The 27,441-nt window shown below is 44.5% G+C and overlaps 1 protein-coding gene across 2 annotated transcripts in view; it reads right to left on the reverse strand.

Annotated features, from left to right (window-relative positions):
* Positions 1–27,441, reverse strand: part of KIF26B (kinesin family member 26B) — a 297,138-nt gene that overhangs the window by 6,522 nt on the left and 263,175 nt on the right. For both annotated transcript variants that reach the window (XM_066995522.1, XM_048053158.2), the window contains 4 exons: positions 20,391–20,553; positions 15,847–19,282; positions 2,827–3,029; positions 1,365–1,515 (listed from right to left, as the gene is read on the reverse strand). In XM_066995522.1, coding sequence (XP_066851623.1) covers positions 1,365–1,515; positions 2,827–3,029; positions 15,847–19,282; positions 20,391–20,553 — 3,953 coding nt within the window. The remainder of the gene's footprint in view (positions 1–1,364; positions 1,516–2,826; positions 3,030–15,846; positions 19,283–20,390; positions 20,554–27,441) is intronic.

Below are 27,441 nucleotides of genomic sequence, written 5' to 3' on the forward strand. Positions count from 1 at the left end.
ATACTGATTTTGATTGTTTCCATTCAGGGCTTGCTTCAGCACCATACTTAGCAAACACTTAATACCTAATGCTTAATCAAAGTCATCTCTATTTGGAACATGTATATAAAACGTACTGACTCTCTCACGCATTCTGCTGACCTGAATCTGAGATTCTGAATCTGAGAGTAAAGTAAGTGCGCTGCCCTGGGAGAACAAGTCCTTTGCTGAAATCAGAACTTGGAGTCAGAAACCATCCTCCAACCTCCTTGCTCCTCACACCTCTCCCTGTTCTGTGTGACTCCCACTAGCCTGCTCGAGAGTGGTAAGGGAAGGTGTACACATCAATCACTCCACCGCAGGCTCCTGTATGCTGCCAGAGACAGCTGGCAGGTGCCCCCATGGAAGCTGAGTGGGAACTCTGCAGTGTTAGCCAGCACTTCCCATTTCATCGAAGCCCTGTCTGTGCTGTCCTTGAGGCTTGCTGCATTTATCACACTGGAATCAGAAGCAAAGGCATCACACAATAAGTGGATGGTGATGTATAACAAATTCTCTGCTCCCTTTAAATCCATTTCTTTTACCTCTCTTCCGTAATACTGTTCCCAAAACATATATCATGGTTGTTTTGCAAAAGTGCCAATCTAGTATTAACTTATGGCAGTTGTCAAGGGAAGAGTCAGCATGCTTTAAGAGAACGCAGCACCCTTTCAGCACATGCAAATAACCTAACAAACTTGAAACATTTTTTTTTTTCAGAGAAATCTGACATGAATTCGTCTGCTTGCTAATACTAAAAATTGCTGTACATTTATTGCAGTACTCTATCTTTTTCCGTCGAGGTGTGGAAGTCCTTCTGCATTTGAATGTAAATGCCCTTTAAGCTCACTAAATTTTACACATATATTGTAATGAAGAATGGGCCAAATTCATCCTTCATGTAAGCCCACTAGTGCCAAGGGACAAGTTTGCTTCACGGTGCTATTCTGTGGTAGAAGAGCAGATTTATAAAATTGCTCATATGTCTGAGTGATATGAGGCCAAAAAAATAATCTCATTTTCAGTAGATGTGGACTGAAAAGTGTGAACGTTTATCTACCAATGACAACATTCACCACTACAATGCTGTACCATTTTAACATTCAGCTCTCAGGCAAAAAGGATTGTTCAGTTCTACTGCTGACATTTAATAAGAATTATAGGGACTAGTTCTAGAAATACAGTCAATCTAAATCTTGCCTTTAGGTCATATGTCAGTTCATTCTAGTTTACAAACACAGTAGCTCACATCTCATTCTCAGCAAACCTTTCTGCTCCCCTTCCTCCCCACAGTGAAATAAACCAAAGGACACCTACAAGTTCAGGCAATAAAACAATGTCCTTACATTCACTGAGCCATTTATTAGGATCCAGCATCAGGTACTGTTTGGTCACCTCCAGTTCTCTCATTAACCATTCGTATTTGGCCTTGACCTCAGCGATTCTCTGCTGGCGATGCTCCAGGATTTTCAGCTTGGCATTGAAACATATTACTTCCTGCCAACCAGGAAAAATGAGCAGGGAAGGAATAGGTGAAGAGATGAAGAAACACCCAGATCCATTCAGCCAAATGATCTTCCAATCAATAATACTAACAATGAGCCATTTACTCTGGAAGCATATGAATTACTACACGAGATCATCTATCATCTGTTTTATTTTTATTGCTTTTGTTAGATTTTGATGTTTTCCATCAGTGAGCTTTGAAGACTTTGCAATGATAGTTAATAATAAACCATAATAATTAATAACAGACGGCATCTTGAAATCAGATTAATTGTAGCAAAACATTTCTGGATTTTGTCACCACAAGTTTAGCTAAGAAAAAACTAAGCTCTTGGGAGAAGGAAGCAATTCTTGGTGTATTAAAATCCTAAGTATATCTCTGTGCTTGGTGCATGAGAAATGCAGTAATCACATCATTAAATAAGGAAACCGGTAGCAATATCAAATTTAAAACATTCTTAAACAAAACAAATATGTTGCTGTGAAAAGTTCTAGCAATTCAGTCATAAATAATGAAGATGTATTTTCTGTAAAGATAAGGGGCACAGTAACAGCACAGGCTGCAGTGCTGGCCGGAGGCAGCCTGTCTGACCTCACTGGACCTCTGCGTGGTGGCACCCATCAAGATGTACAGTAAGTGAACTCACGGTGAGGGATCGTGCTATCCTTACTGGGGTGGGAGCGGTCCCAGTACCAGAACTAGCCTCCTCCAAACCTGTGTGAGGGTAGAAACACCACCCCAGAAAGTGATGTTTTTCCTCATGTAAAACCGTATCAGACAACAACATCATGAACAGCCTAACCAAATGATGGGAGCCTAGGAGGGAAAAATGCCTTAAAATAATAAAAGAGGCTACATACGTGGTTATTGTAAAACCACCAACTTCAGATACTCTTCCCAATCATACCTCTCAAGAGCTGACCTTTACAATTCTCTGACCTACTTTTAAGGTCTAATGGCTGAGGTTGGGAACAGAAACTTTGTTAGTGGGAAGAAATAAGCTATTCTGGAAACAATATCATCAAAGTACTTGAGGCACCACTGCTGTGTGGAAAGACAGATGTGACGAGATGCTGGAACACAGAAGCCACCAAGACTATTACCAAGGGGCAAAAATACAAGGGACCAATGTCTGTTAGCTGCTACTGAAGAAGGTGTAACTTGAGTTACAACTGCTCTTAAATGAGATACGTTTTTGCTGCCAATTGAATTAACCATATATGATATTACACACTGCTGACTGCATGATCTGAATTCCTCCCTCCAAGAGGAGGCAGACAGATTACAGGGATTGCACTCACCTTGCTGTCCCCTCCTCGTCGCCGCTGGAGTCTCTCCACATCATCTATTTCATAGACTTTGATCTCAAAGGGCTCCCCCAGCCCTCTCTGTCCACTTCGCAGGGGCCCATCCACCCAGCGGACGCCAGGGCTGTTGGCAGGCTTCCTTGCAGGGGAAGTGGTGTCGAGTGATAGAGCTGGAATAAGCCTCCGTCTCTGCGAGCCTGCAAATGCAGAAATTGCCATGCTGCGTTAGCACAGTTAGATTTGATCCGCAGAGGCCATACGCACCCTAAAGCTTCCACAGCTTGTGCCTGCTTCCCTTTGCTCGGGTCTCGGTGCGTGCAGGTATGCCAGTGAAGGACCAGAGCAGTGGGCTGCAACTGGGCTAGCTTTGCTTTCCTCTCGCTCCACTGGCACTGGCTCCTACAGGCTAAGAACAAGAATGAATTAGCCAGCCTCTCCTTGGACCATCTCAAGGGGAGGTGTGGTCTTGTTTTTTTGTTTAATCATAGCACAAAAAAGCACTTTGATGCCCTAGTTCCCAACTGTGCTGGGGCTGAGTGACGGTATGCCACCACCTAGTCCTTTGTAACAGCCCTGTAGAGCGGCTACAGGAGTAAAGCACTAGTGAGGACAAAATGTCTGCACTAAGTACATCCAAGCTCAGTGGATGCCACAGAGCTGCATTAGTCTTGTCTCTGTTCAGTACAGCATTTTTGTAAAATGTTTGTCACTTATACTCTTACTCCAGCACTGGTGAAGGGCGAGACAGCAGCAAGAACAACGGACTGGCGGCAGGGTTCATCACTGTGCCTGCAGCAGGAGCAGCGCTCACGCACACCCGCTCTGCTTTGTAATACCAGCACAGTGGATCAGAGCGCTGCAATAGCTGAAAATTTACCATGGCTGATAAAGCCTATGCCGTATGGAAAGCATCTGCCATGTGAGTTGCCAAGTCAGGGCCTCAGGTAAAGCAAGGGAGAAAAAGTACGTCACTGGCCTGATGGCAGCAGTAGGGAATTTGAGCATATGGTTTGTTGGGAGAAAGAGCAGACACGCAAAAAAAAGGAAAAACAACTGGTTACATTTCCCTGCTCAGTTTAGTACAATCAGAGCGATGGCTGGGTTACAGAAAAAATAAGAGTTTTGAGGCCGACAACTCCTGCCTGTTCTCCCCTAGGAGACAGCAGGAATAGGAGGGATGGGAGAAACCAAAAACAAAAGCCAGAGCCAGAAAGTTTGAATGAAACTATTAACTGACTCTCTTGGCTGCAGGAACAAAACTGATGCCAGCAGGGAAGGGATGCAGAATGATCACGCAGATTTTATTTTAAAAACAAGATAAAATCATTTACAGGAATCTCTAGCACTACATTCATTGAAATTTGCTTGCAAATAGCTTCAACATGTCTGCCAACTGTGTGCTTCAATGAAAGCTAAAAAAAATAAAATAAAAATCCATTGATGACTTGGTTTTTGGATTTATAAGTAACATAGTATTGGCCAGTTTCATTCATGGGAGTCTATTTTTCTGCTTTCTTTGCTGACTTTGCAAACTACCACATCTTGTCCCATTGATTTCAGAGTGCAGCAGTCTTTGCTAGAAACCAGAACACAGTAACCTGCAATTAACCTGTAAATGCTAGATTTAACATGGAGGAGAAGGGTTGGTCTATCTTGCTGTCCACCTGCAAAAACTTGGTGTATGGAGCTTTTATTCCAATGCGTCAGAGGTAACTCTATGCAAGAAAAGGAGAGCAGAGCCAAGCCAGACAGGGAGCTCTACAAGGCCCCTTTGCACCCAATGGCCTCAGACCTGCCCTGCCCATCCCATGACACCCATCGTACTCGTACTTCTAGTCAAGCTGCAGCCCAGCAAATGAGCCCATGCCAGAATAAATGAAGCCTTTAAATACCAGCAAGCACAGTTTTTTTCTAGACCTTTTGCAACAGCCACTGAAAGTCAATGCCAGCATAGCTAACAATAGCAACCATGACAGACACGGTTTGAGAAGACGCCAGCAAGCTGCAGTACTACGGGTGACTCTCACCCGTGGTGCTAGAGAGAGGCAACCAAACGGGGACAGCAGCTGCGTACATGAGGGTAGGTGAGACAGGGTGGCAGACCCTTACCGTTTGTTACATGCAGAGGGAGATCCTGCAAAGGGCTCGTCCCCTCCTGGAAAATGAGCCCTCTGCTTGGCTGGATGTGAAGGGCTCTGAGTGCACCCCAAGCGTCACTTGAGACCAAAAGGTTTTAGGCATTAACTACTTCTAAAAACAGTTTTTAGGGGTTTGGCCATGGTCTCTCACAGGAGTAGTCTTCCAAATTTCATCTGCCAGCAATTCCCCCAGAGGGGGGGATGAATCTGATTCACCTTGCCACAAGAACACCATCAGGCTTTCACTTGGAGCAAAAGTAAAACAGATGTCACTGTGGTGTGAATTACAGGGATGCTGGTAAATGATTTTGCTTTTAATTCCCTTTCGTATCTATTTGGCTCAATGAGAAACAGAAGCCTGGGGTCTAGAAGGAGGGCTCCAACATGAGGCTCTGGCTAATAGCTCGTATTCTTTGGTGAAGAGGCAGAGGAGTGGCAAGAGACACGCTAACATACACTCATCATGTTTTCCTAGTGAGAGCTCATGTCTGGATAGCCCATGGGTTATCACAACACAGCAAGGCTAACGGCTCTCAGTGCAGCCAGGCAATGCAAAGGGGCAGAGCCACCTGAGGTGGGCACAGCATCGCCTGCTGGGGACCTGGGGAAGCCACCACGTCCCATGAGGGACACAGGGGACACCACACAGGTCTCACTGCCCTGCTGTGGCTGTATGTCTGCGTGTGAGGCTGAGACGAGGCAGAAGGAGGGAAGTCTGTTTGTCTGAGCCTTGAACACTGCCTCAGGATGATTTATCTGAGGTTTAGAGTGCTTTGGGAGAAAGGAAATCTGCACATTTGTAGGGAGGTAAAACTGAAACTGCTTTATTCTCAATATGCACTGATTAATAGGCTGCTTATTAGGCCACGTACAGAAAACGAGGGTGTCTTTGACAGGAGACTCCTGGCACTGACCTCTCCATTTTGTCTCTGGTTTTTCTGGTTTCACATTAACTGGGATCAGGCAGGAGATACAGCCTAAGCAGAGTGTGTCACAAAGCAGCTGACAGCTCGCTCATCCATATCAACACACAGAGACAACAATTAAACTGCTCAGATGCACGCAGTTTTCCATTTACACAGAAAATACCTATCTGAAGTCACATATTTATTGCTAGCATGTGATGGGAGTTAGGAAGTCCTACATTTTGGCTGGGTAATAAATAAAATGCTCTGTAGGAACTGCAGCACACCACTCTCCCCCTTTACCTGCAGGAAGGCAGGGTATGTTTTTCACTCAGCTTGAAGTTAGAACTTAGGAACAAGCCCAGAACTCAGAACAAACCCTCCTGAGCCTAGCTTGAGCACGAATAACCACACTGTGAAATAGCCCTGAAAACCCACAGATTACAAGATCTGTTTTAGCAACAGATCAGTTGCTCTACGGGGAGCTATTGGTTAAGGTTCGGCAGGTTCAGCCCTGCCAATGATGAACCAGGTTAAAATTAAGCTAAAAGGAGCAACATAGCAGTGAAAGTGTGCAGTGTGAAAGCAGATCTGACTGAAGGGTGGCACTGAAGCTACTGCAGCAGATATAAGTCCAGAGGAGTCTTCATCTTTAAGGTATTAGAAACAGACCAAGCTAGCTAGGTAGGTAAGGGTAACTTCAAGGATAAGACTCGCTGACCTCTGCAAAACTACCCAACTCCATATGGATATGTGCTCATAAAAGCATGTGTTGACTGGGGCAGAAACCCTAGAGGTCTGTTTTTGCTTAAATACTGTATAGTTTGCAGCGTTCCCTTTCTATTGCTTTCCAAGCACACATTCCAGCCTCAGCATCTTTTCTGTGGAAAAGGTAAAAGCACAAAGTACAAATGCAAAATCTCCATGAAAAGAAGCACGATGCGTATCTCTTCAAAGGAGGATGCAGCTGAATGGGATGTTAAACAACTGCTGTCCTAGAAATTTCAAGATGTTTCAAGCAGAAGTTGAAACTGTAATTTGATATATCATAATTCCAGAAGTTTATAGTGTGTGCTTAAAGGCAGGATGTAGAGCCAAAGCTATTCCCTACTGCACAAAATGCTGTGGGAGGTAAAACTGCCTTTGTGTGCAGAACCTGTTGTTCAGCATTTTGTTTTTTTCTCACTATACAGTCCATTCAAACTGAAAGCGATTACAAAAAACTAATCCTGGCTAAGTAGAGCAGTACCCCTAAGCTCACCGCATTCTTTCTGTGGCTTCATTTCCAAGAAATACTGTCCAGTAGTGATAGCATCAACCTCCAACGTAGCATCAAACTATCTGCTTACTGGCAAAGATTACTTGTCTTGTTCCCCCTGCTGCTCTTCACTGTCTGACAAGGGGGCTCCTGCTTTGTTTGAGTTGAAGATGCAATGCTGACTTCTCCTCTCTTCCCCATTTCCTACAGGATCTGCCCTGCTGGGCAATTATCCGTGACTGAAGCAATTCTTCGCCATTTCTTTGACCTCCTTCCTCCTAGTTTATTGTACAGTGCCTTTTCCTCAGTGCAGAGCACAGTCATTCACTCCTCCTTGGATTTTCATGCAGTATGTGCAGTGCTCCCCTCCCGATTCCTCAAGACGTTGCCAATGCCTTCCAGAGGAGAGCCCCTCTGATGGTGGGGAGAATTCATCAGAAGTATTTAGGGTGCCCAACTTGAGGTCGGTGCTCCAAACATCAAAAAATCCAGGCATTTATTGCCAGAAAATCTATACAACATTCACTCATCCTGGCAACTCAGATGGCATAGGAAGGACTATGCCACACCTAAAAACTGGAATAGGAAACACTGATGAGATTTGTCATTCAGAAGAAAAATCTTCCATGCCCACCTCACTGTAAAATAATGCAGACCATATTCTGTGGTGGCTTTTATGCATTGTGAATCAGTAAGAAGTACAAGGACACCTAAGGCTAGAAATAACTGCTTGCAGTACACAGGAATAAAGCCACCCTTGTTTATAATTTTCCATCCATACCTATACAAGACATGTTGCTTCTATACTGGTATGAGGAATATGCTGAGGTACAGCCTACACCTAATTTTTTTCTACCCCTCCCATTCATTTCTTAACCATGCTTCCCGAGATACTGTCTCACTTTATAAGGAGCCTTCCAGGGCAGTTTAGAGCTGGTGAATGAGCACTGCTGAAACCAGATGAGGAAGCAGCCTTCCTGCAGCGTGGCAGGCTGACAAGGAATCTGGGAGACGCTCCAGGGAAGATCCTCCAGCACATCACAGGGACTGCGTTTTCGGCACCCACGATCCCTAGCAAAAACCAACTGGAGTCTCTTCTAGATCTTCATCTCCCTTTGGTCCAGATTGTGGTTTAACATGGATTTGTCGGCATTGGGGCATTATTTAAGGAGCCGGTTACTGTTACTGCAGTACCGCACTAAATAGCTGCACTTGTGGCTTGGCCAGCAAAGGCAGAGATGGAGGAGGAAGGGGCTCTGCAGCCAGAGCGTTAGCTCCCGACGGGACAGTGGTAGAGGCATTCCTGTGAGCTAATTCTGTGGCAGTGCAAGGAGCAGGTTTTATTTATACCCAGCCTAATGTTGCACGACTCAGTCATGCATGTTACATGGAGCCTTCACTGTGCACAATAGCCTGCTGCCACTTCCTCTATTAAATCATTCCTATGTTCATGTGGCTGAAAGCTCAGTGCTGGCATGCAGTAGTCAAGCGTGTAAAAAATGATTACTCTGATCCCTTTCAACACAGATTTGCTGCATGAAATGGCCTGGCTTTGACCTGGGAAAATCAATGCTGTTGTTTTAATGAACAAAAAAAAATTGGAGCTGAAGCCCACACTGCCCCTCCTTCTGCTCCCCCCCCCCCCAGGGCTGTCCAGCCAGCAGTCACACTCACAAAGGGGTCACCTGCACGCAGACAGCGTCTTGGTGTATAATGCTAAACATCCTTTGTCATGCTAAAGGAATAATGCAGGATATCAATTAGCTACCATCAGTTGTAAGCAAGTTAAAGTAGAAATGCTGGAGATGCCCTACAGCTTTGTGATACAAAGGGCAATTTTCAGCTCCCCACAGTGCCTTAGGCAGTCTAAACATGAACTAAATTCCTTTTCACTTGGATTCAACGAGAAAAGCTCTGACTCTTTTTGTTGGTGTTTTGTTTCAGCATTATCATTTTGGCCACGTTTCAAAACGTGTTGCTTTGTAATATTGGTTGGAGATGGACTTTCATAATTTACAGCCTACAGATTCAGCCTCTGGCTTTTTCTGCTGCTTTTGTAGGCTGGGCTAAGTGCTTTCAGAGGGGCAACGTGTGTGAATATGGAGTTTTCAGGGCTTTCCAGGAAACCTGAAATCTCCATTTTTAAAACCATCCCAGCTGTGAAATTTGGAGTACAGAGGTAAGAGCAAAACAGGTACTCTAACTGCAGATAATTATTCTCATGTCTTTATAGTCTATCTTTTTATGCAAGTGTTTAAAATCATGTAGCAATTTGCTCTACTTTGGTGGTGAAACTTAGTACTGAGAAAGAGCCGTAAGGAGTCATGAAACTTTACTGCAAAAGCAATAAAATGCTGCAGCAAGAAACTTTAATTATCTATAGGCAGACAGGTTCCCTGTGCAAAGATGACTCAAGTGTGCACACACACACATATACACACACAGGCAAATCCTATCCTGGATTGGTAGGAGCAGGGTCCTGCAAATGCTGGGAAAGACAACTGCAGCCCTAGGCATAGGTTTAAATCAGGAAGCCAGCATTTGGAAACCTTGTCTTTTCCTCAGTCTTGTTCAGACTTGGCCTGACTACCAATAGCATCCCTTAATTTTTTGTTTTCCAATGCTCTATGATAGCCCACGTTCAGGAAGTCTGAAAGATCTTACAGTGGCCTTCCAGTACTTGAAAGAGGCCTACAGGAAAGCAGCCAGGGACTGTAGCGATAGGACAAGGAGTAATGGCTTTAAAGTAGAAGAGGGTAGGTTTAGATTAGATATAAAGAATAAATTCTTCACTCAGAGGGTGGTGAGGCCCTGGAACAGGTTGCCCGGAGAAGCTGTGGAGTCCCTGTCTCTGGAAATGTTCAAGGCCAGGCTGGATGGGGCTTTGGGCAGCCTGGTCTGGTGGGAGGTGTCCCTGCCCATGGCAGGGGGGTGGAACCAGGTGGTCTGTAAGGTCCCTTCCAACCCAAACCATTCTGCAATTCCTCCTGTGTCCCTGCTCTCCACCAGTGCATTGTGCTGGTTGCCACAGGCCAGCTGCTCTCCCCAGCCCAGCGGGGCCACAGTGTGCAGCACCATGCATTTCACCCTGCCAGCACCAGTAAAGCTCCAGGTTCAGGCTCAGAGCTCTGAAAAACCTCATCCAGAGGGAAGCAGAAGTCAGAGAAGACACTCCCTGTGGCAGAGGAGCCTCCCAGCTTGGCAGATCACTGCAGGCAATGATGCACGACAGCCCTTAGGCCTAACTGTACGTCATGTGGGCTGGGGGCTCCCTCAGGCACCTAAGCCCATTCCCAACAGGAACAGGAAAGCAAACAGCCTCAGGAACATCTCTGCAATTTCCATGGGAAGCCCCGTCCTTTAACAAATTGTCTTAGAGCCCTTCTCATTTTGCTGTCCCAGGGGAGGTCTCCTCACAGACCTGGCAGTCCTGTATCATCTGTAGGAGAGAGGTAAAAGGCAGGCACAAGGCATTCATGCACATCACGTGGGAATGCAAATAGGGCCTGCCTTTGCTGCGTAAACCTTATTAGATCCTGGGCTCTTGCTTTGCTGCTAGCTCGGAGCTGAGGGGATCATGCACCTGGAAACAAGCAGTAAAGCTGGACGACTGAAATCACCCAGTCCTGTTTTGCATTGAGAGTTGTTTTAGAGTAAAGGCCACATACACCCTAACTGAACTGGGGAAAAGATACTAACAAGGCAGAAGAGCAACAAGCAGCCACATAACACTTCTGATCTAAGGACCCCGCTCTGCTACTTCTTCCACAAGGCCATGATCTAGTTTTGTGAGCTGGTAAGCAGGGAACACGGACAGTGCACGAGCTGCCCAAGGTGACAGAGGGAACCAGCAGCACCCCTGAGAACACAACGCAGATGGTGCAAGTCCTGATCTGCCACCCTGCCTGCCTCCCTCTCGTCCCTGTTGTGTTCCCAGGACACAAATATGGCTTGGTTAAAATGGAGGTAAGCCTGAATGCATTTCCTGATAACACAAACGAGTCTGTACTATAAAAGCACCCTTGTCATTGCCTTTCTGTGGACCAGCACTGGGCCAGTTCACTTGAAACTTCTGAGGTATTAAAAAATAATATATAATTGGTGCTGGAGATGACTATGCCCTAACACTTCAGTGCCCTGCTTGAAACAGTATTGCCTCCCTGAGAGAGAGGAGGATGGAGTGAGAGCCAGGAAAATGGTTGAGATGCCAATTGTTTCCTGCAAGGAAAAGGCTAACGGAGTGAGAGAAGAAAATCAGAGCAAACACAGCTGCACAGATGCTTGTGGGTGGGTGGAGAGGGAGGGAGGGGGTGCTACAAAAAGAAAATAGCAGATAAAACCCTCCTCTTCACTGCTCAGTTAAGGGCAGGGGAGGATGTGTGGCCAAGTCAGTTGGGGGTCAAGGTCAGAAGTCAACGGTGCCTGCAATTTAATCCTGGATCTGGCTCTCACTTAGCTGTAAGCATTGGGTAAGTCAGTAAAGCTCTCTGCACCTGTAAAATGGGGTCTGGAGTAATACTTGCACCACAAGGTGGATTAAGGGGCAGCTACACAAAGCTTTGAAATGTACAGCTGTCTATCAGGGCCAAATAGCTGTTTCTGTGATAAGCAGTCACTTTGGGGTAATGTATGCTGATGTGGAGTTATAGGACCAATGTTAATTGCTGGAAAGATGGAAGTGTTTATTAAACTGATAGGTTACTACAGGGGGGAGGCTTACATGGTTCATGATGTAAACATGCGATTTTTCAATAGGTATCGGAATGTAACATGCAATTTATTTATTTATTTTGTTCACACAGTATTGGGCTGTCTGTGAACTGTACACGTACCTGTGTAGAGCCTAAAATTTAACCTAAGGCTAAAACTGAAGGATATCAACTAGCTTTATCTTTCCAAAGCTGTCAATGTAGGTCTGATGCTTCATGTATGACAACCAGTGCAGAAGCACCTACACATACAAATAATGCACTTAAGAGCACTGAAAGACGAGATCTTAATCTCAAGGAAAAAATGATGTCTTTCCAATGTGTCAGAACTTCAAAAGTAATTGTGAGATCTGACAGCGTTGCTGGTGATTCTCCTAAAGACTCTTTATAGCTCCTCTTAAAGGGGCCTTGGGCTGATTCATGTTGATCGTGTCTGACAGCTAGCATTTCTGCTAATAATAATCATAAATAAAGTGGACAAGGTTGCCTGACCCGAAATGAGCATATCTACAGTGCCATATCCATTACAGCACAGTGGATCTGTGACTGCAAATCAGGAAAGGTCCAATGCTCTTGACACTATGTATTAAAATAATATCCGTCTTCTAAGAGCTCAGAACCTTTGTATGCTATCTTTTTCATTAAAAAGTGTTCCTTAAGAGAGATCATTCAGGTGAGAACAGACCTATAGACAGGAAATATTACAGAGGATGAAAGACTGCAGACCTCTGCATATTTTTTTGTTTATTATGCAATAAAAATATGTTTGTGAACAACTATATTCTCCCTTATATCTCAGGTCCTCCTTCATGTTCTCCTGCATTGAAGTCATAATCCTGGTTTTATGCCATCATAAATCTGCTGACATGTGAAAAATTATACTATTATCAAACACATCAAAACAGAATTATTACTTCCCTGCTGCAGGACCAAATGCAAACAGGAGCTGGGTTATAAGAAAGTGAAACCTTATTAATTTCTGGATGGTGGTTTGCTGCTAAAGATATGGAAGGCAGGAAAGATTTTTTTTTTTAATTGCTTTAAAATATTGGTTGCAGTTGCATACAAACACAAATACAACTTATTCTAAACAATACAGGAATTACTTGCAGATACAGGGAATTATTCTCAAAAGTAAAGTATCAAAAATAACACTAATTCGCATGATCTCTCCATGTCAGGTGACAGACTGAGTTAAGAGAGAAGCTTTGCAAAGTACTTTGAGGGATGTCAACATGCCACGCCATGCTGAGCCTACCCGGCAGGTGTCTTGCAGGGATGTTGGCCGTGCCCCGAACACCCTTCACTCCAGACCTTCCAATCTAGCAATGGTAGGCACCCACACCATTGCTGACTAGGGAGACAGGAACAAAACTAAAAAGAAATTAGACTAAAGACATGAATTTGTCATCCAGAGAGAGAGCTGTATTTGGAGAAGAAGGTCATATTTCACTCAGCAGTAAAGAAAGAGTAGCAAAGCTGCCTCTCCATGTTCCCTGGTAAGGAAAGCTTCCTGCTCGTCCCATCACTCACTGTCTTTGCATATCTGTACTGCATGACAAACCACCATTACAGCTCTGACAGGTAGGATAAAAGTTGGATAGATTCGAGAGATAGGGATGGACTCTGGTGTCTACTAAGGCTGAATCTGCACTGCAGTTTTCTCTCCGCTCCCTCACCTGCACAGCTACCTGTTTTCACAGAAATTGTTAAAGTTCTGCATCTATTCCTGGGTCAAATGTTGTTGACATTGTCCAGCTGTGTCAGAAGTAACTGGAAGGTATTACAGGCTGTCACAAGAGAGGAGGATTGTCTAAGCTTTATTTCTAAGCTAAACAAAGAAATGGTGACCTTTACAGAGCCACTTGTCTACTGCAGATGGACATCTCTCAAGGATGGTGACTGCGTGCCTGTCATTGTATCATTGCCAAGGCAATTAGAAATCAAGAGGCTAAGCTTTTGCTACAGAATTAAAAAAAAAAAAAAAAGGCAAATGTCCTGTGGAAAAACTCCATATCATATGGGCAACTTCTCTATAACATACAATCTAGTTAGCATTACAATCTCAGAAATCACAGACTCACAGAATGGTTTGGGTTGGCAGGCACCTTAAAGATTACCTAGTTCCATCCCCCTGCCATGGGCAGGGACACCTCCCACCAGACCAAGTTGCCCAAAGCCCCATCCAGCCTGGCCTTGAGCATTTCCATGGATGGGGCATCCACAGCTTCTCTGGGCAACCCGTTCCAGGGCCTCACCACCCTCTGAGTGAACAATTTCTTCCTTATGCCTAATCTAAACCCACCCTCTTTTAGTTTAAAGCCATTACGCCTTGTCCTATCACTATACTCCCTGAAAGAGTCCCTCCCCAGCTTTCCTGTATGCCCTCAATGCAATCTGTGTAGTCAGCTTTGGATTCCTTTTCCACAACATACAAAATCATCCTTCTTTTTCTTGCACATCACCATTAAAAATTACATATTTGAAAGGAGCCATTAGAGGACCAGCTCCTCAGAAAGAGGAAAATCAATTCATTGCCACATATGCTGAAAGGATAGAAGAGAGTCTTTCTCATAGGATGCAAAGTTAGCATCAGAAAGATTATTTCATCACTTGGCCCTTGCTTGCACAATGAACAGCTATCACTTTCAGATGTATTTTCTGAACAGGTAAAATCAGCCATGCACTTATGGATATGGTTTTAATAGTGGTATCTATTGTGTTCACATCTGTGCTGCACATGTTCTTCCTGCTACTGCAGTCAAAAGCACAAGGAAAGAGAGGGTAATGCATCACTCAGTTCATTCACTCTAAATGAATCCCAGAGGCAAGTAACCCAGCAAGTGGAAAGGCTGGTGAATTAGGAACTATATGAGAATAACACGTTTTGCACAGCCAGAACTACTGCAGGGTAGGTAGCCACTGATATTTCAAATACTTGTACATACCCGTTCCAATGTCAACATGCATATTTAGAAAAAGAAACTAGGCATGACTCACACTTCAGACTGGGAAAGCAGCACCCAGGAAAAAGGTGAGGTGTCCAGCTGATGGATGTTCCTCATCCCCTCCCTGCAAACCTCTGAAACTCTAATGTTCTGGTGAGAAGATGTACCAGCTGCATGGCACAGACTTCTGGCATGGCCCAGGAGGCTCTTGCTATCTGATTAAAAAGCGCTGATGCAGCATGAAAGCTACTGGGGATTACGGCTGAACAAAGGCGAAGTCTTTCTGATCCGCTCTGTGATGACTAAAAAGCTGTCAGATCTGCAAGTACTTCAGTGAAGTAATTCCCATATTTATAATGTTATTAATAAAATTTATTATTTATTAATTAAAAAATACTTGGAAGTGAAGGGCTCACAACTAAAAAGTTAGAAAACAAAAGACTCAGAGGCAGGATATGATCTTGCAAGGGGCATGGGCACAGCTTTGTTCCGCCTTCTAATATGGGTGGGAAGAAGGAACTCAGTTTCAGCTGCAGGGCATCTTGAACCCTTTGGGCATCCAGAGGACACGAAGAGCTAAAGTGAGCTCACAACAGATACTGCTCTTGAGCAAGACTCTGGTCTTGTGCTGCTGAAACACACGCATACCGAGAGATTAGTCTGTGCCCAAAGTGCTTAAGAACAATTACATTTGACTGCCTCGCAAAGGCATCTTTTTGGAATCAAATCAGAAGAATATTTGTACAAATAAATACTTGAATGCGATGGCCACTGGCAACATGGAACAGCTTTAGGGATACGTGTTCTGTTAATATGAAATAAACCTAAGTGAAAAGGGTGAGGGGGAGACTCCGCTGCATAGGCAATGCAAACATACAGAGTTGTGCACATTGCAAAATGAAGAAGCTGAGAGCCCAGGACACTTAACCTGGCACGGCTTCTCTGCTACTAGATACAGCTGGCACTGAACTAGCTCGTCTTCAGGGTTGGCCTCCCCACCGTGAACTAGCTTTCTGCTTTTCTCTGTGTCCCTCTTTCACATCACCGCAAACTTACCTGCATTTGAGCGTTTCTTTGGATTTTTGAGACTTCGGCACCTGCCGCTGGCAGAGCTGCTGTTCTCGCTCATGGAGTCTTGAGCAGAAGAGGCGCTCCCCGTCGCCTCGCTGTCCCTCATCATGCTCTCGTAGCCGCTGCTGCCCCCGCTGTGGTAGAACAGGGCGGTCTTCCCCATGGCAGGGGGCAGCTCCCCGCTCAGGACACTGCTGTTATCGCTCCCGTGACCACTGCTACAGCGGTGAGGTTTCCGGGGAGGGGTGATCTTGCTGTAAGGGGATGGCAGCATGTGAACGGCCGGCTTCTCCTCTCCATGAAGGCCCCCGCGCTCCTCTGCCTCTGAGTTTCCCCGCAGCTGCAAACCTCTGGAGCCAGCGCTGCCTTGGAGCAGCTCTGAAATCCGCCCGTTGACAGCCCGAAGCGGCAATTTGGAAGCGAGGCTGGAGCCTCGGTTTCTGCTGAGGGACTGTGTTGACCAGGACATATTCTTCCCACTTGGAGGCAAACTGGAGCTCTGCCCGACGGACTGAGGCAGAGACTTGGTCGAAAAGCTGAGTGTTTTGGTGGCAGAGGCAGACAGGCTTCGGGCCTTGGGACTCGCCAACAGGAGCTTGCTGACAGCAGAGATCTTCGACTGTCCAGCTTTTGGGGAGGCCCCTGCAGACTGCGAGAGCCCCGAGTTGGTTGGTGAGGACATGACACTGCGGCTGACACTCCTTCCAGCCCTCGGCATGGTGGTGTCTTTGCCAGGGTTCATTTTGGAGCTCACAGAGGACAGGCTTTCTGCTCTTTCCAGTGAGAGACACTCATAGTGGCTTCCTGTGGACCTTCCAAGGGAGTTAGTCCTGCTGGCGAGCTGCTCCAGCTTGGCACTGAACAGCTTGCTGCTGCTGTTGTTGCTGCTGCTGTCAATGCCAGGGCCCTTGGGTTTGGCATTCAGCTCCTCAGGGAAGCTGGCCAGGAAGGGCCCGGGCTGGCTGGAGGGACTGCTGGTGGTGCTGCTGGCAGCGCTGTGCTGGGGGCTGGCTCTGTTCTTCTGATCCAAGCTTGACTTTCTCACTGGCGGCAGAGGAGGGGTCCCTTTGGGGCGAGTGAGGACACAGTGTTTGGGAGAGGCCATTTTTTTGTCTAGGCTAGCCTTAGAAAGCTGGGGGTGGGCAGGAGAGCTGGCTCCGCTGCTGTCAGTGGCAGTAGGAAGGAGGTGACTGTCAGGTTCCTCCAGCTTGCCTGATTTTGGGAGCCCTCGAGGGAGGCTGCGGCTCTTCAAGCCATCAATGGAATGAACAGGGCTTTGGATTGCAGAGCCTGATGCTGCCATCTCACACCCATCCACGATCCTCTTCAGACTGTCAGATCCTGGGGAGATAGAGGCGTCCCCACCACTGCTGCTGCTAAACCTGTCTGCTGAGGACTGCTTTGTGCTGTGCTCAGGCTTGGCTGGAACTGTGGCCGTGTCAGGCCTTGGCCCATCGCTGCTCCCAGAGCTGTCCTTTTTAACATCTTCTTCTCTCTTCAGCCAAGGATCTTCAAATTTGATATCCTTCTTAGCACTGGATTCTTTCTCCTCATGGGAATGGGCAGCTTTTGGGTCTGCAGTTACTGCTGATACAGCGTCATCAGTGTCTTGTGCTTTGAAGGGATTAACGGCAATACATGGATAAACAGTAATGTTTGTCTTCATTGGGATGTAGCCCTCACAGCTACTGAGGCTTGCAGTGTTTTTAATTGTGACAGTAGTTTTCCCTAGAGCTGATATTTTACAGCCTTTGATGGGTGGCACTTTGCCGAAAGCTTCCTCCCCCATTTCTGACAGTATGAGCATGTTGTCAGTCACTGGCTTCTGTTTGTCACCTACACAGATCATGCTGGCACTTTGTATGGTGCTTGCAAACTCAGAAACAGGGGGTTCTGCCATTGCTTCTCCATGCCCATAGCATGCCTGGGCAATGAAACTGTGGCATGACTGTTCACCATCACTCCCTGTGCTCATTTCACTCAACCATGAGCTGATAGATGAGCGCCTGCTGCCATCATCCTGGGATTTGTCATCCAGGCCCAACTTTGGAAGTGGCAGGAACTGTGTGATGCTGACTTCAGACACAGGAGCTGCACTGGAGTAACATTCGAGATCTTCGGATATGCTGCTGATGATACTGACTGGCCTAGACCCAGAGGCCAAAGCCTGCACAGAGCAGTCGCTGTTAAAACTGATGATGCTGGTTGGGCGCCCGTTGTCCAGGACCCCACTAATGGTTAGCTCTTCTACAAGGGTGAACACCAGCTCGTCCTCTCCATTCAGTTCCAATGGCTGCTGCACAGTCACCATGGTGGTGCTCAGTATCTCCTTCTTGGATTCAGGAGAAATGCTTTGTTGCTGATCTTCATCAAGAATGGTGTCTTCGAAATCCCCACTGCTGGAAGACACCGACTTCTTCATGATCTGAGGGCTCATTCCTACAGGTGGGGTCCGGATTTCTGGCTGTAATGAAGATTCACTAGATGTCATCCCAGTATCCTTACTCAGAGGAGCTGGTGGGGGAGTGGTGCTGGGCAGGACTCCTTTCTGTGTATAGACCTTGCACCTCTGGGAAGGAGAAGTTGGTGGTTTGTACTCAGATGTTTTGGAGAGGCTTGCAATGCCAAGCCGAGGCGAACCCATTGGCCTAGGTTTGCCTTCCACAAACCCACAGGTGTTGAGACCTTCTCTGCTGCTCTGCAAGCTGGTGCTGTGTGCTAACTGGCAAGAGCTAAGCTCTTTACTAGAGCTGCCTGTTACACTCCTGGGAGAAGAAGGAGTTGAAACATTAGTAAGAGCTCCAGAAGGAATGGGGGAGTGATTTCTTTTAGTTTTGCTGGGTGTTGCATTTATATTTTCCTTGGCTTCTCTATCAGGATGCTGACATTCTGGCTTTGTATCTTCCTTATCTGATTCTGGTAAGTGGCTAAGCTCTGCCAGTTGGCTTGAAACAGAGCACTTAGACATCTGGTCTGAGCTAAATTGAGCAGGCATCTCTTCAAAGGGAAATTTGTCGGTCTCTTCACTGCCATCTATGCAATCCAGCCTCTCCTGGAGCTCTGCAAAGGTGTTGCACTTCAGGCAATCTCTTTCAGATGTGCTGGGCCCTGATTCACTACCTTCCTCCAGCCTTCCCTCATTTTTGGTCTTTTGCAGTGCAGGAACTATGGGAACAAAGTCAGGGGGACCCTCGTTATCTGTCAGTTCCTTATCAGAAAGGGCAGTGCCATTGGGGCCGACATAAATCACTGTGTCACAGGACTGCTCGCTGCTGGACGAATAATCAGGATCACTTGACAAATGCAAAATAGGGAAGTCTGGGTCAACGGTGTTTCTGGAATGGAAAGGTCTCAGCTGGGTTGGCCGCCGCATCCTGCCCTCCTCACAAGAGCTCTCTCCTCCAGAAGAACTCGATGTGTACTGCAACATCAGAGAGACAGTGACCATGACATTTAAGTATTGCAAACAGCTCCTTGCACAAAGCACACGCACTAAAATGTCACAGTCGCATCTAAACAGGGAAATCTCTAATGCACAGAGCTCTGAAGCCTTTTATATTCAGTCTTACAGCAAACACACGGCAGTGTTCAACAGAGAACCCAATGCCCCAGCTCCAAATGTCCCATTCTAAGAGTCATGAGATTTCAAAAATAAAAAGGACTGAATAAATTAATCAAGATCCCTTTTCTAATTTAGTCCAACCAAAGAAATCAGATATTTGCCAAAGGCTTTCCTGATTTTGTGTGTCTGAAGAGGAACAAGAAAACTCATCACACAAATAAGGCACAGAAAATAAAGACAATCCCTTTTGGTCATACTAACAGTGTGTGGAATTGTATAATGTGTGCACAGAGTCTCTGAAGGCACACTGCTGTGATGGTGTGTGGACTGATTTCCTTCTCTTGTCTCTCTTCAAAGTTTTTGTCAATCCATAGGCAGTCAATTTAAATCAGACATTCACTGGTTGTACCCAATTCCCAATGCAAGCTATACAGAAGGAACCAGGCCTCCATAAACACAGAATTGGATACGGCTCACCATCTCTTTACTTCTTGGAAAATCAACCACCAATATTTAGAAGCAGTCAGAATAAAAGGAGCATTGGTACCGGCAATGGAAACATTGCTTTGCATTTATTTTGTTCCTGCTCTCTGTGAGAAGCACAGAGAATCTAATTCTTCATTAATCCCAATTTTCTTTACAGTAGTTTCATTCCTTATTATTTCATTAGTACTAAGAATATAATTGAAAATTTATGCTCTCAGCTGTATCACTAAGTAAGGACAGCTTACAAACCTGTTATAACAGGTACGTCTGAAGTCATTCCTCTATCTGAAGCTGAAGCATTTACCTCCCCCAGACTCTACTATGTGCTCTGAGCCACTCGCCTAGGACAGTACATACAACCTATGCACTTTGGAATTGATTGCTGATGTTGTATATGCTGCTCTACCCAATTAAGGAGCCTTTAAAGTCCTTCTTGCTCCCCCCTCCAGCATTACAAGAAGGAAGTTATACATTGCCTTACCTTAGTTTTCTTTTTCTTCATCCTGAGGACTCTTGATGCAATCTGGATAGTGGACAGCGTCTCAGCGTAGTTCCCCGCAGCGGCTGAAATGTGAGCTATCATTGTGGTGCGGCAGTTCATATTCCCCAGGGACTCTCGAAGCAACATGGTGAGCTTGCTGTCTCTGCAAAATAAAATGAATTAAGGCTGCATTAGCGATTGAGGTTTCACTTTGACCATCGTGATGTGACTTGGGTCTCAGCAAGATTTTTTCCCCTCCTTTTAATGGAATCCTAATTAGTTCTGTTCCTCAGGTTTGCACTATCTTGTGTCTGCAGCTGAGCACACTGAAAGACCCTGGACTACGAGTTAAACTTCTTTTGTCTTCCCAGTTCCTCCTCTATGTCTTCTTCTGGTCTCACTCCTTCAGCACTGTCATTTTTGTGAATACAGAGCTACAGACCAGCACTGGAGACTGTTAAGGAGCCACTGCAGCAGACCGCTGCCCTCTTCCATTGTGCAGTGTACAAGCAAACTCTGGCCTAGCTCTGGAGGACAAGAATGTAGACTATTAGATTTGAGGACCCAAAGTTTTTCTTGCCTGCCGGGGCACTGCATGATTCAATAATACTAGTAGTTAAATAACTACAATTAATTTTGGACGATACTGGTGAAATACAAAACAATCAAGCCTTAAGACTTCTCACAATTGTTCTTTCATATTAGATCTTTTCTTCCGCTGAGACGGGAATCAAATTTTCTGTTCTTGCCATTTACTCTATTGTTCAGAACAGGATAGCTCTTGAAATGCTGATGCCTTATTGAGGAGCTATGACTGGACTAAGAATGGGAATTGTCAAGCATGACAATTTTAACAGTGTAATGATGCATATATAACGTTTCCGTGGTGTTCATCCAATCCTGTAGTCAAAAACATACAAAATATTTTTAAGGGAGCTTTAGCTACAAGATGCACAGGTCGACTAGCTGACTAGTTGGAAAATAGTATCATTTTGAAGTGAGCATCTCCTACAATAAAGGTTGTGGATAATCGTTACATATGGCTCAAAGTAAAGACAACAGCCTAATATTTACCTACTGTTCAATGAATTGCTTTCACTGTTGTAATAATAGCAATACTGTCAGTGGTTATGGATCAGATTTTTGGGGCTCACTGTTCAATATCTGCTAATACCTATGGTGCATGCGTGCCCTTAGTCATCCACATAACATTCCCAGCTGATAGGAATTCTGCATAAAGCTGCAATTTGTGGGAAATAAACCTATTTCTACTGGATAGGACTGACAGACAATCATCAAAATTCTTGAACCTCTATTTTAATTGGGAAAACAATAGCATTTTGGATGCATATTTCAATGCATCTAGCAATAAGGTTGGGGAGCTCCTAAATTGTGCTTCTCCTGAGTTTTCTAGTACTCGTGATTTCAGCTAAGCTAGCAATACTGGATAGAAAATATTTTCTGTTTCAGAATTTCTGCTTCCTTCTGCTCCAGACTCATTGAAAACAGTCTGGCAGCTTTGAGAAACAAACAAACATCCATAAAGACTACACTGAGGTGGCCTCACTCATTTCACTTGTGACCTAAGGCTGCTTTGAATCCACAGATCCAGAGTTAATAGGCTGCTGCACCCCAGGTTAGTGGCCCTCCTTTCCATCAAGGAATAATTAAGATGTCAAATTTTGTACATCAGTTATTGCCACTCCAATGCAGAGTTAAACAGAAATTATTAACATCTGCACAGAAATCAATAACAAGCCTTTCATTTGCTAGTGCTTCTATCATAGCAAAACATGAGACGACAGGGGAAAGGGCAAAAGAATGCATTCTGAACATGTCGGTCTCCTGGGAATACATAACCCATGCAGCCAGCATCAGCACGCTGCGGCATGGCTCTCCTAGAGCTATATGCATTATGAATATAAAATAATCTGTGCCATCTGCCTTGTATTGAAATGCACACTTGCAAGAAGAATGACAGAGGAAATTCTTATTCTATAATTCAAATTCTATGACATATACCAGAAAGAAACTAAAGGGCAGATTTTTTTAGGATTGAAGCAGGAAAATTAGCAGCAAAAAAGCCCAACCAATACTGATTTCTAATTTCAGAGTTTCCACATTCAGTACTGCCTGTATCTTGACTATCAGCTTTGGACACAGAAAAAAATAGTCTCCTGTCACTATTGTATATTGAAAAATAAAATAAAGAGGAAGAAATTTGCTAACCTCATATTTTGTCAATCTGGACATTGTCGTGAATCATTTCACCTGTTCATGATTCACTGATCTCCTACAATAGCACCTACCAACTTCTAAAAGAAAGAATGAAAAACAAAGGGAACATAATAACACAAACATGTGGCTTAGCAACTATTAATTTTCAACTCACCCTATCCTCAGCAAGTAAAATTATTGACAAAATACTTTGTGCATCTCACTGAAATTCACCTATCATACAGTGTGAGATGAGAAGTAGATGGTTTGCTCTTCTGAGTGCTGACATGGTATTTCTGCTTGAAAAAGGAAAGGCTTTGAATTGCTTCATTAGGTGATTCACAAGCTGTTATTTGCAAAAGCAAAATTTCCTGTGAAGCCTCCAGTTTTACAAAAAGAAGGTCTGGACTGAAAGAGTTTTGAGAAGGAAGAACTTCGTTGCTCTTCTGCCTGTGCAAAACAAAGACATAAGAAATTTTGAAGAAAGCTCACAGAAGGGCTGCTGCTCCTGGGTGCGTGTTGCTCATTAAATTAAGCAAAGGCTGGTTTGCAGAATGTTACAGATTTCTCACAGCAGCATTGTGAACTGTTTTCTATTTCTTGTCTTCTGAGACCACCATACAAACTGGAATCAGTGTGAATTAGTTCTTTCACTGGCTCAGCAAGAAGGAAAAAGCATACGTATTTCTGTTCCTCTTAAACACATCTATCTTCCTTCCTCATGATTAATTATACCCAGATTCAAACAAAATCGAATCATACATTACAAGAATGAAGTACTCAAGATAATGACAAGTTTGCTCGGACATGGCCTAAATCACACTTGACTATGTGCATTAAGTACAAGTCCATAATTTCATAACTGGATACTATTTTTCCACTAGACCCCTACCTGAATCACTGCACAGGATAAACACTGCTCACTGAACAAGAAGTTATCCAGTCTTTCGTTTAATCCCTGCCTTTTAATGTGCGGACTTGTGCCTTATCTACTGTTAGGACTACACAAACTCAGCTGTGCATCCAGAATGACTTATTTCTTCAAAGGCTTTTTTTCTCTTTCCTGTGGAGCTCATCAATGAAGCATATCTGATGAATGCCTCTGAGGTGAGGTATATAATCCCCTGTTAATACCTGCAGCATTGAAGACTTCACTAAGCATAGGTGTTTGGTGTGAAGCACTGATCTTTCAGAGTACTGAGCATCATACTGTCTTTCATATTCAAAGTACAGCTTCCTTTGACTTCTGATGCAAAGAAAATGGTGCAGCTGTTTCTCAGCCTGGGTACCAACAAACCAGGAGCATGCAGGAACAGCCTACCTACAAACAGTAGTAATGCTTCGGCAGAACCAGTTCTGAAGGTGGTACCAGCTCCCTTCAGAATACCTCCCTGTCCTTGCACAGCTCCAATTTCTATACACCTTCCAACTTCTGTCACGGGCCAAGGCAGGAATTTATTGACAATGACCACATCACAGTACAGTCCCGATTCATCTCCAAAGACAGTCCTTCATTTGCCTTGAAAAAGATGATAATTTTATGGAGAAAATAAAGCCCTGCAGAGAAAACAATATATATAGCCTATGGGGCCATAGTAAGTTTGCCAATATAACCTTATTACTGGCATTTTCTGCCCCTGTAGTAATTGACTTCACAATGTGCATATTCTTCTTATATATTTTATGTCATTTCAGCTGGATTTATATTTACACTTCAATGAGGTATCAGCAGGCCTGAAACCTTCCCATGTATTAAAAAGCCTCAACTGCTGAACAAGCTGACCAGTTGGCAGCAGCATCCAGCTGCCACTTTTTGTATGGACAAGTAATAGGGAAGGAGGAGGTGACTCACGATTTACCTTGCGGTTTTGTTAGTATTTGCTGCTGGTGAGGAACAGTGAGATTCAGGAGCACTGCAATCCTTTCCTGCACAACAGGAGAGTTTTGCTCTCATGTGCTCACACCCTCTTTGCCATGCTCTTCTCTCATCAGACACTTCTGTTCCCTTCTATCAGTGTTTACCCTGGGATTTCCTCATCCACCCTTCTTCTTCATTCTCATTCCTACACCATAATCCTCACCCCCCTGCTCCCTCCTGAAGTGGCCCAACACTACTCCATTTCATGCTGCTGTGCTCTAACCACCTAAACCAGACTTTGCCAGTCTCCACCATCATTTCTAGCACCTCTCCCAGTACTGATCTCCTCTTTCCTTACCTCTTGCTCCTATTAATGTCCTCCACTGTCACTCTACAACCACCAAAACCCCTCTCCCCACTTGAGTTCCCTCAGCTGCTCACTGATACCCATCAAAGGCACCCCATAACCCCCACATAACTTGGCATGGCTCATTGCACCACGCTACATAGGTGAGGGGGCATAGCATGGACAGAGCCTTCCTGTATTTTCCCGCATCTGTCAGATCCTTCAGCTTTATGAGAATTCGTGCTAGTAATGTGTTCAAAATGTGTTTTGCAGAAAAGAGGCAAATGATAATTGCTTTTGTTTAGGGCTGCAAAATAGAATTCATGAATGGAAAATGAAGCAGTAAGAATAAATATTATGCTCAGTAAATTTGCGGGAATTTTCATTGCCCAGCATCTCATTCTTTGTATAGGAAAGGCAAGGACAGAGCTTTTCCACAAATGGAGGGAATACTGGAGAGGAAGATCCAGCTAAAGTCCTGGAATCATGATTTTTCTGTGGAATTATTAAATAAATCCTATTAGACTCTTTGCTCCCCCCCCACACACCTTAATGAAAATACTTTCCTTGTCTTCCCCTTCCACTCGTCCCACTACTATAAGGATTTTGGCTATTCAGTGACAAAAGCAGCACCATCAGGAATAGAAATAATAACACTCTACAAGGATTAAAATACAGTATTATAAATAAGCTTTAGAACGTGTATGGGTGTGTGTTTGTGCTCTCTATTAATCATACACCTTGGTGTATTCCTAGGCACTTGGCCAAAAGAAAAATGTTGTCAAGTCCCTCAAGGTGTTATTGTTACAGGATAAGACGATGTATGCCCTCAGGTGTCTTGTAATCTAATTATTTACAGGAGTATGTCAAAGGAAAAATCTCTGGAACTATGGCAGCTATTTTTGATCACAAAGTCTTAACTCTGCTCCCTTGTGCTAATGCACAGCTTTATTCGTAGTAATAAATGCTTGCATAATGAGAGAATCATATAAATACTCCATTTGGTTTTGGCTCCTATTGCATGGAAATAATTTCTACAGAGGACAGTTCATAACTTAAAAGGCACAAAGCCAACATTGGATGTTACAAGTAGGTAGCAACTGAGTTCATGAAGAACCAGTGTAGCTTGCTTAGCTATGTCTTTCCCTTCTGTTAATAATTTTTACAGAAGGAGCAAGGAAATAGGAGCAATGTGTGTAGGCACAAGCAAAGTGAGGCCAAGTGGCTGGTAAAGCCACTCGGTGATTCAGCCGTGTAAGCCTGGCTGTGTAAGCAGAACAAAGCAAGGTAGTTGAAGAAATATGGGTAACATGTTGGACCTTTAACCTGGGGAATCCTTCACCTGATAAAATGAGGCACTGGGGAAATTTCAAACTTGTTCCAGATGGAGGCTAACTAGCCTTAAAGGGAAAACTAAGCGAAGTGAAAATCTCCAACACTACAGTTAGTTATCTTATATGAAGTACACCAGCACAAAACAGAAAGCTGTCCTCACTGCACAGGGGAGTGGGGAGCCAGCTGAAAGGAGCATAGTGGGGAGATACTGTGGTCAGATTCATGTGCTGGGAACATCAAAATCAGGTATGAAAGGATGTGACACTGCAGAAGTCAAGGGCAGGAAAAAGGAGTTGCTGTAGTCAAGTATCGGATGGCAGGGGCTTATACTTGAATTCTAATATTAAAAAATATGTATGAAATGTAGGTTTTCCTCCCACAATTCTCGTCTTGTAGCAGCCTAACTGTGCAAATTTCATACTGCGGAACGATCCTTGTGCATGTGACAACACATAAGCACGTGACAGATGCACAAAATGGCATTTTTTTCTTTCTTTTCACCAAAGACAGAAATTAACAATAGGACAACCCAAATAGCTCCAGCTACACCGACTCCTTGAAACTGACTGTCCCTCTGACCATAAAAAAGGATGGTTTAAGAGATGTAACTTTGCATAGAAATAGCTCCCAAAGATGGTGAAACTTTAATAGTCAACAAAATAGCCAAAAAGAAGCCTGATATCCAGAAATGACATAGAAATTCCCCAGACTGGAGCAATTCACGCTTATCCACAGTAGATCTACCTCACAATAAAGCAGTTTTCATGGTTTCTGACACTGCCAGCCAGGGTCTGAGCTGCACACCTCTATACCAGCCTTGGGGAAGCCCAGAGAAAGATGTCCCCTCCATCACCTCATGCTCCCTTGTGCCGCCAGCAGAGCTGAACCAGCACGGGCTCCATCCTCCAGCTCCTAGCACAGAGCCAATCTCCACTCACAAGGAACCATTAAAAACACACAGACAAAGCACAACGCAAATCAAAAGAAAAGGATCCTGGTTGGCCTAGCTGTCATTACAGTGCCAGCTCCAAATAAATTCTCGGCTGAAAAACAGAAGCTCAATTAATCCAGGGAGCTAATTAGGCTCTGCAACTGTATGTTGGAGTTAAAGCCAGATTCCCCCAAACCAGCAATGCCACAGGAGAACCTGAGCAGTAAATAGACTGTGATTTACAGGAGAAAAAAAAATCCCACAGTTAAAACCAATAATGACACAGATTTTAAATAATGTAAAGACTTTGCATGCAGCCAGGCTCTGTCGTAACCTCTAACAATGTACACTCCCAAAGGGAAGG

Source organism: Anser cygnoides, chromosome 3 (assembly GCF_040182565.1).
Source record: "Anser cygnoides isolate HZ-2024a breed goose chromosome 3, Taihu_goose_T2T_genome, whole genome shotgun sequence".
Lineage (NCBI taxonomy): Eukaryota > Metazoa > Chordata > Aves > Anseriformes > Anatidae > Anser > Anser cygnoides.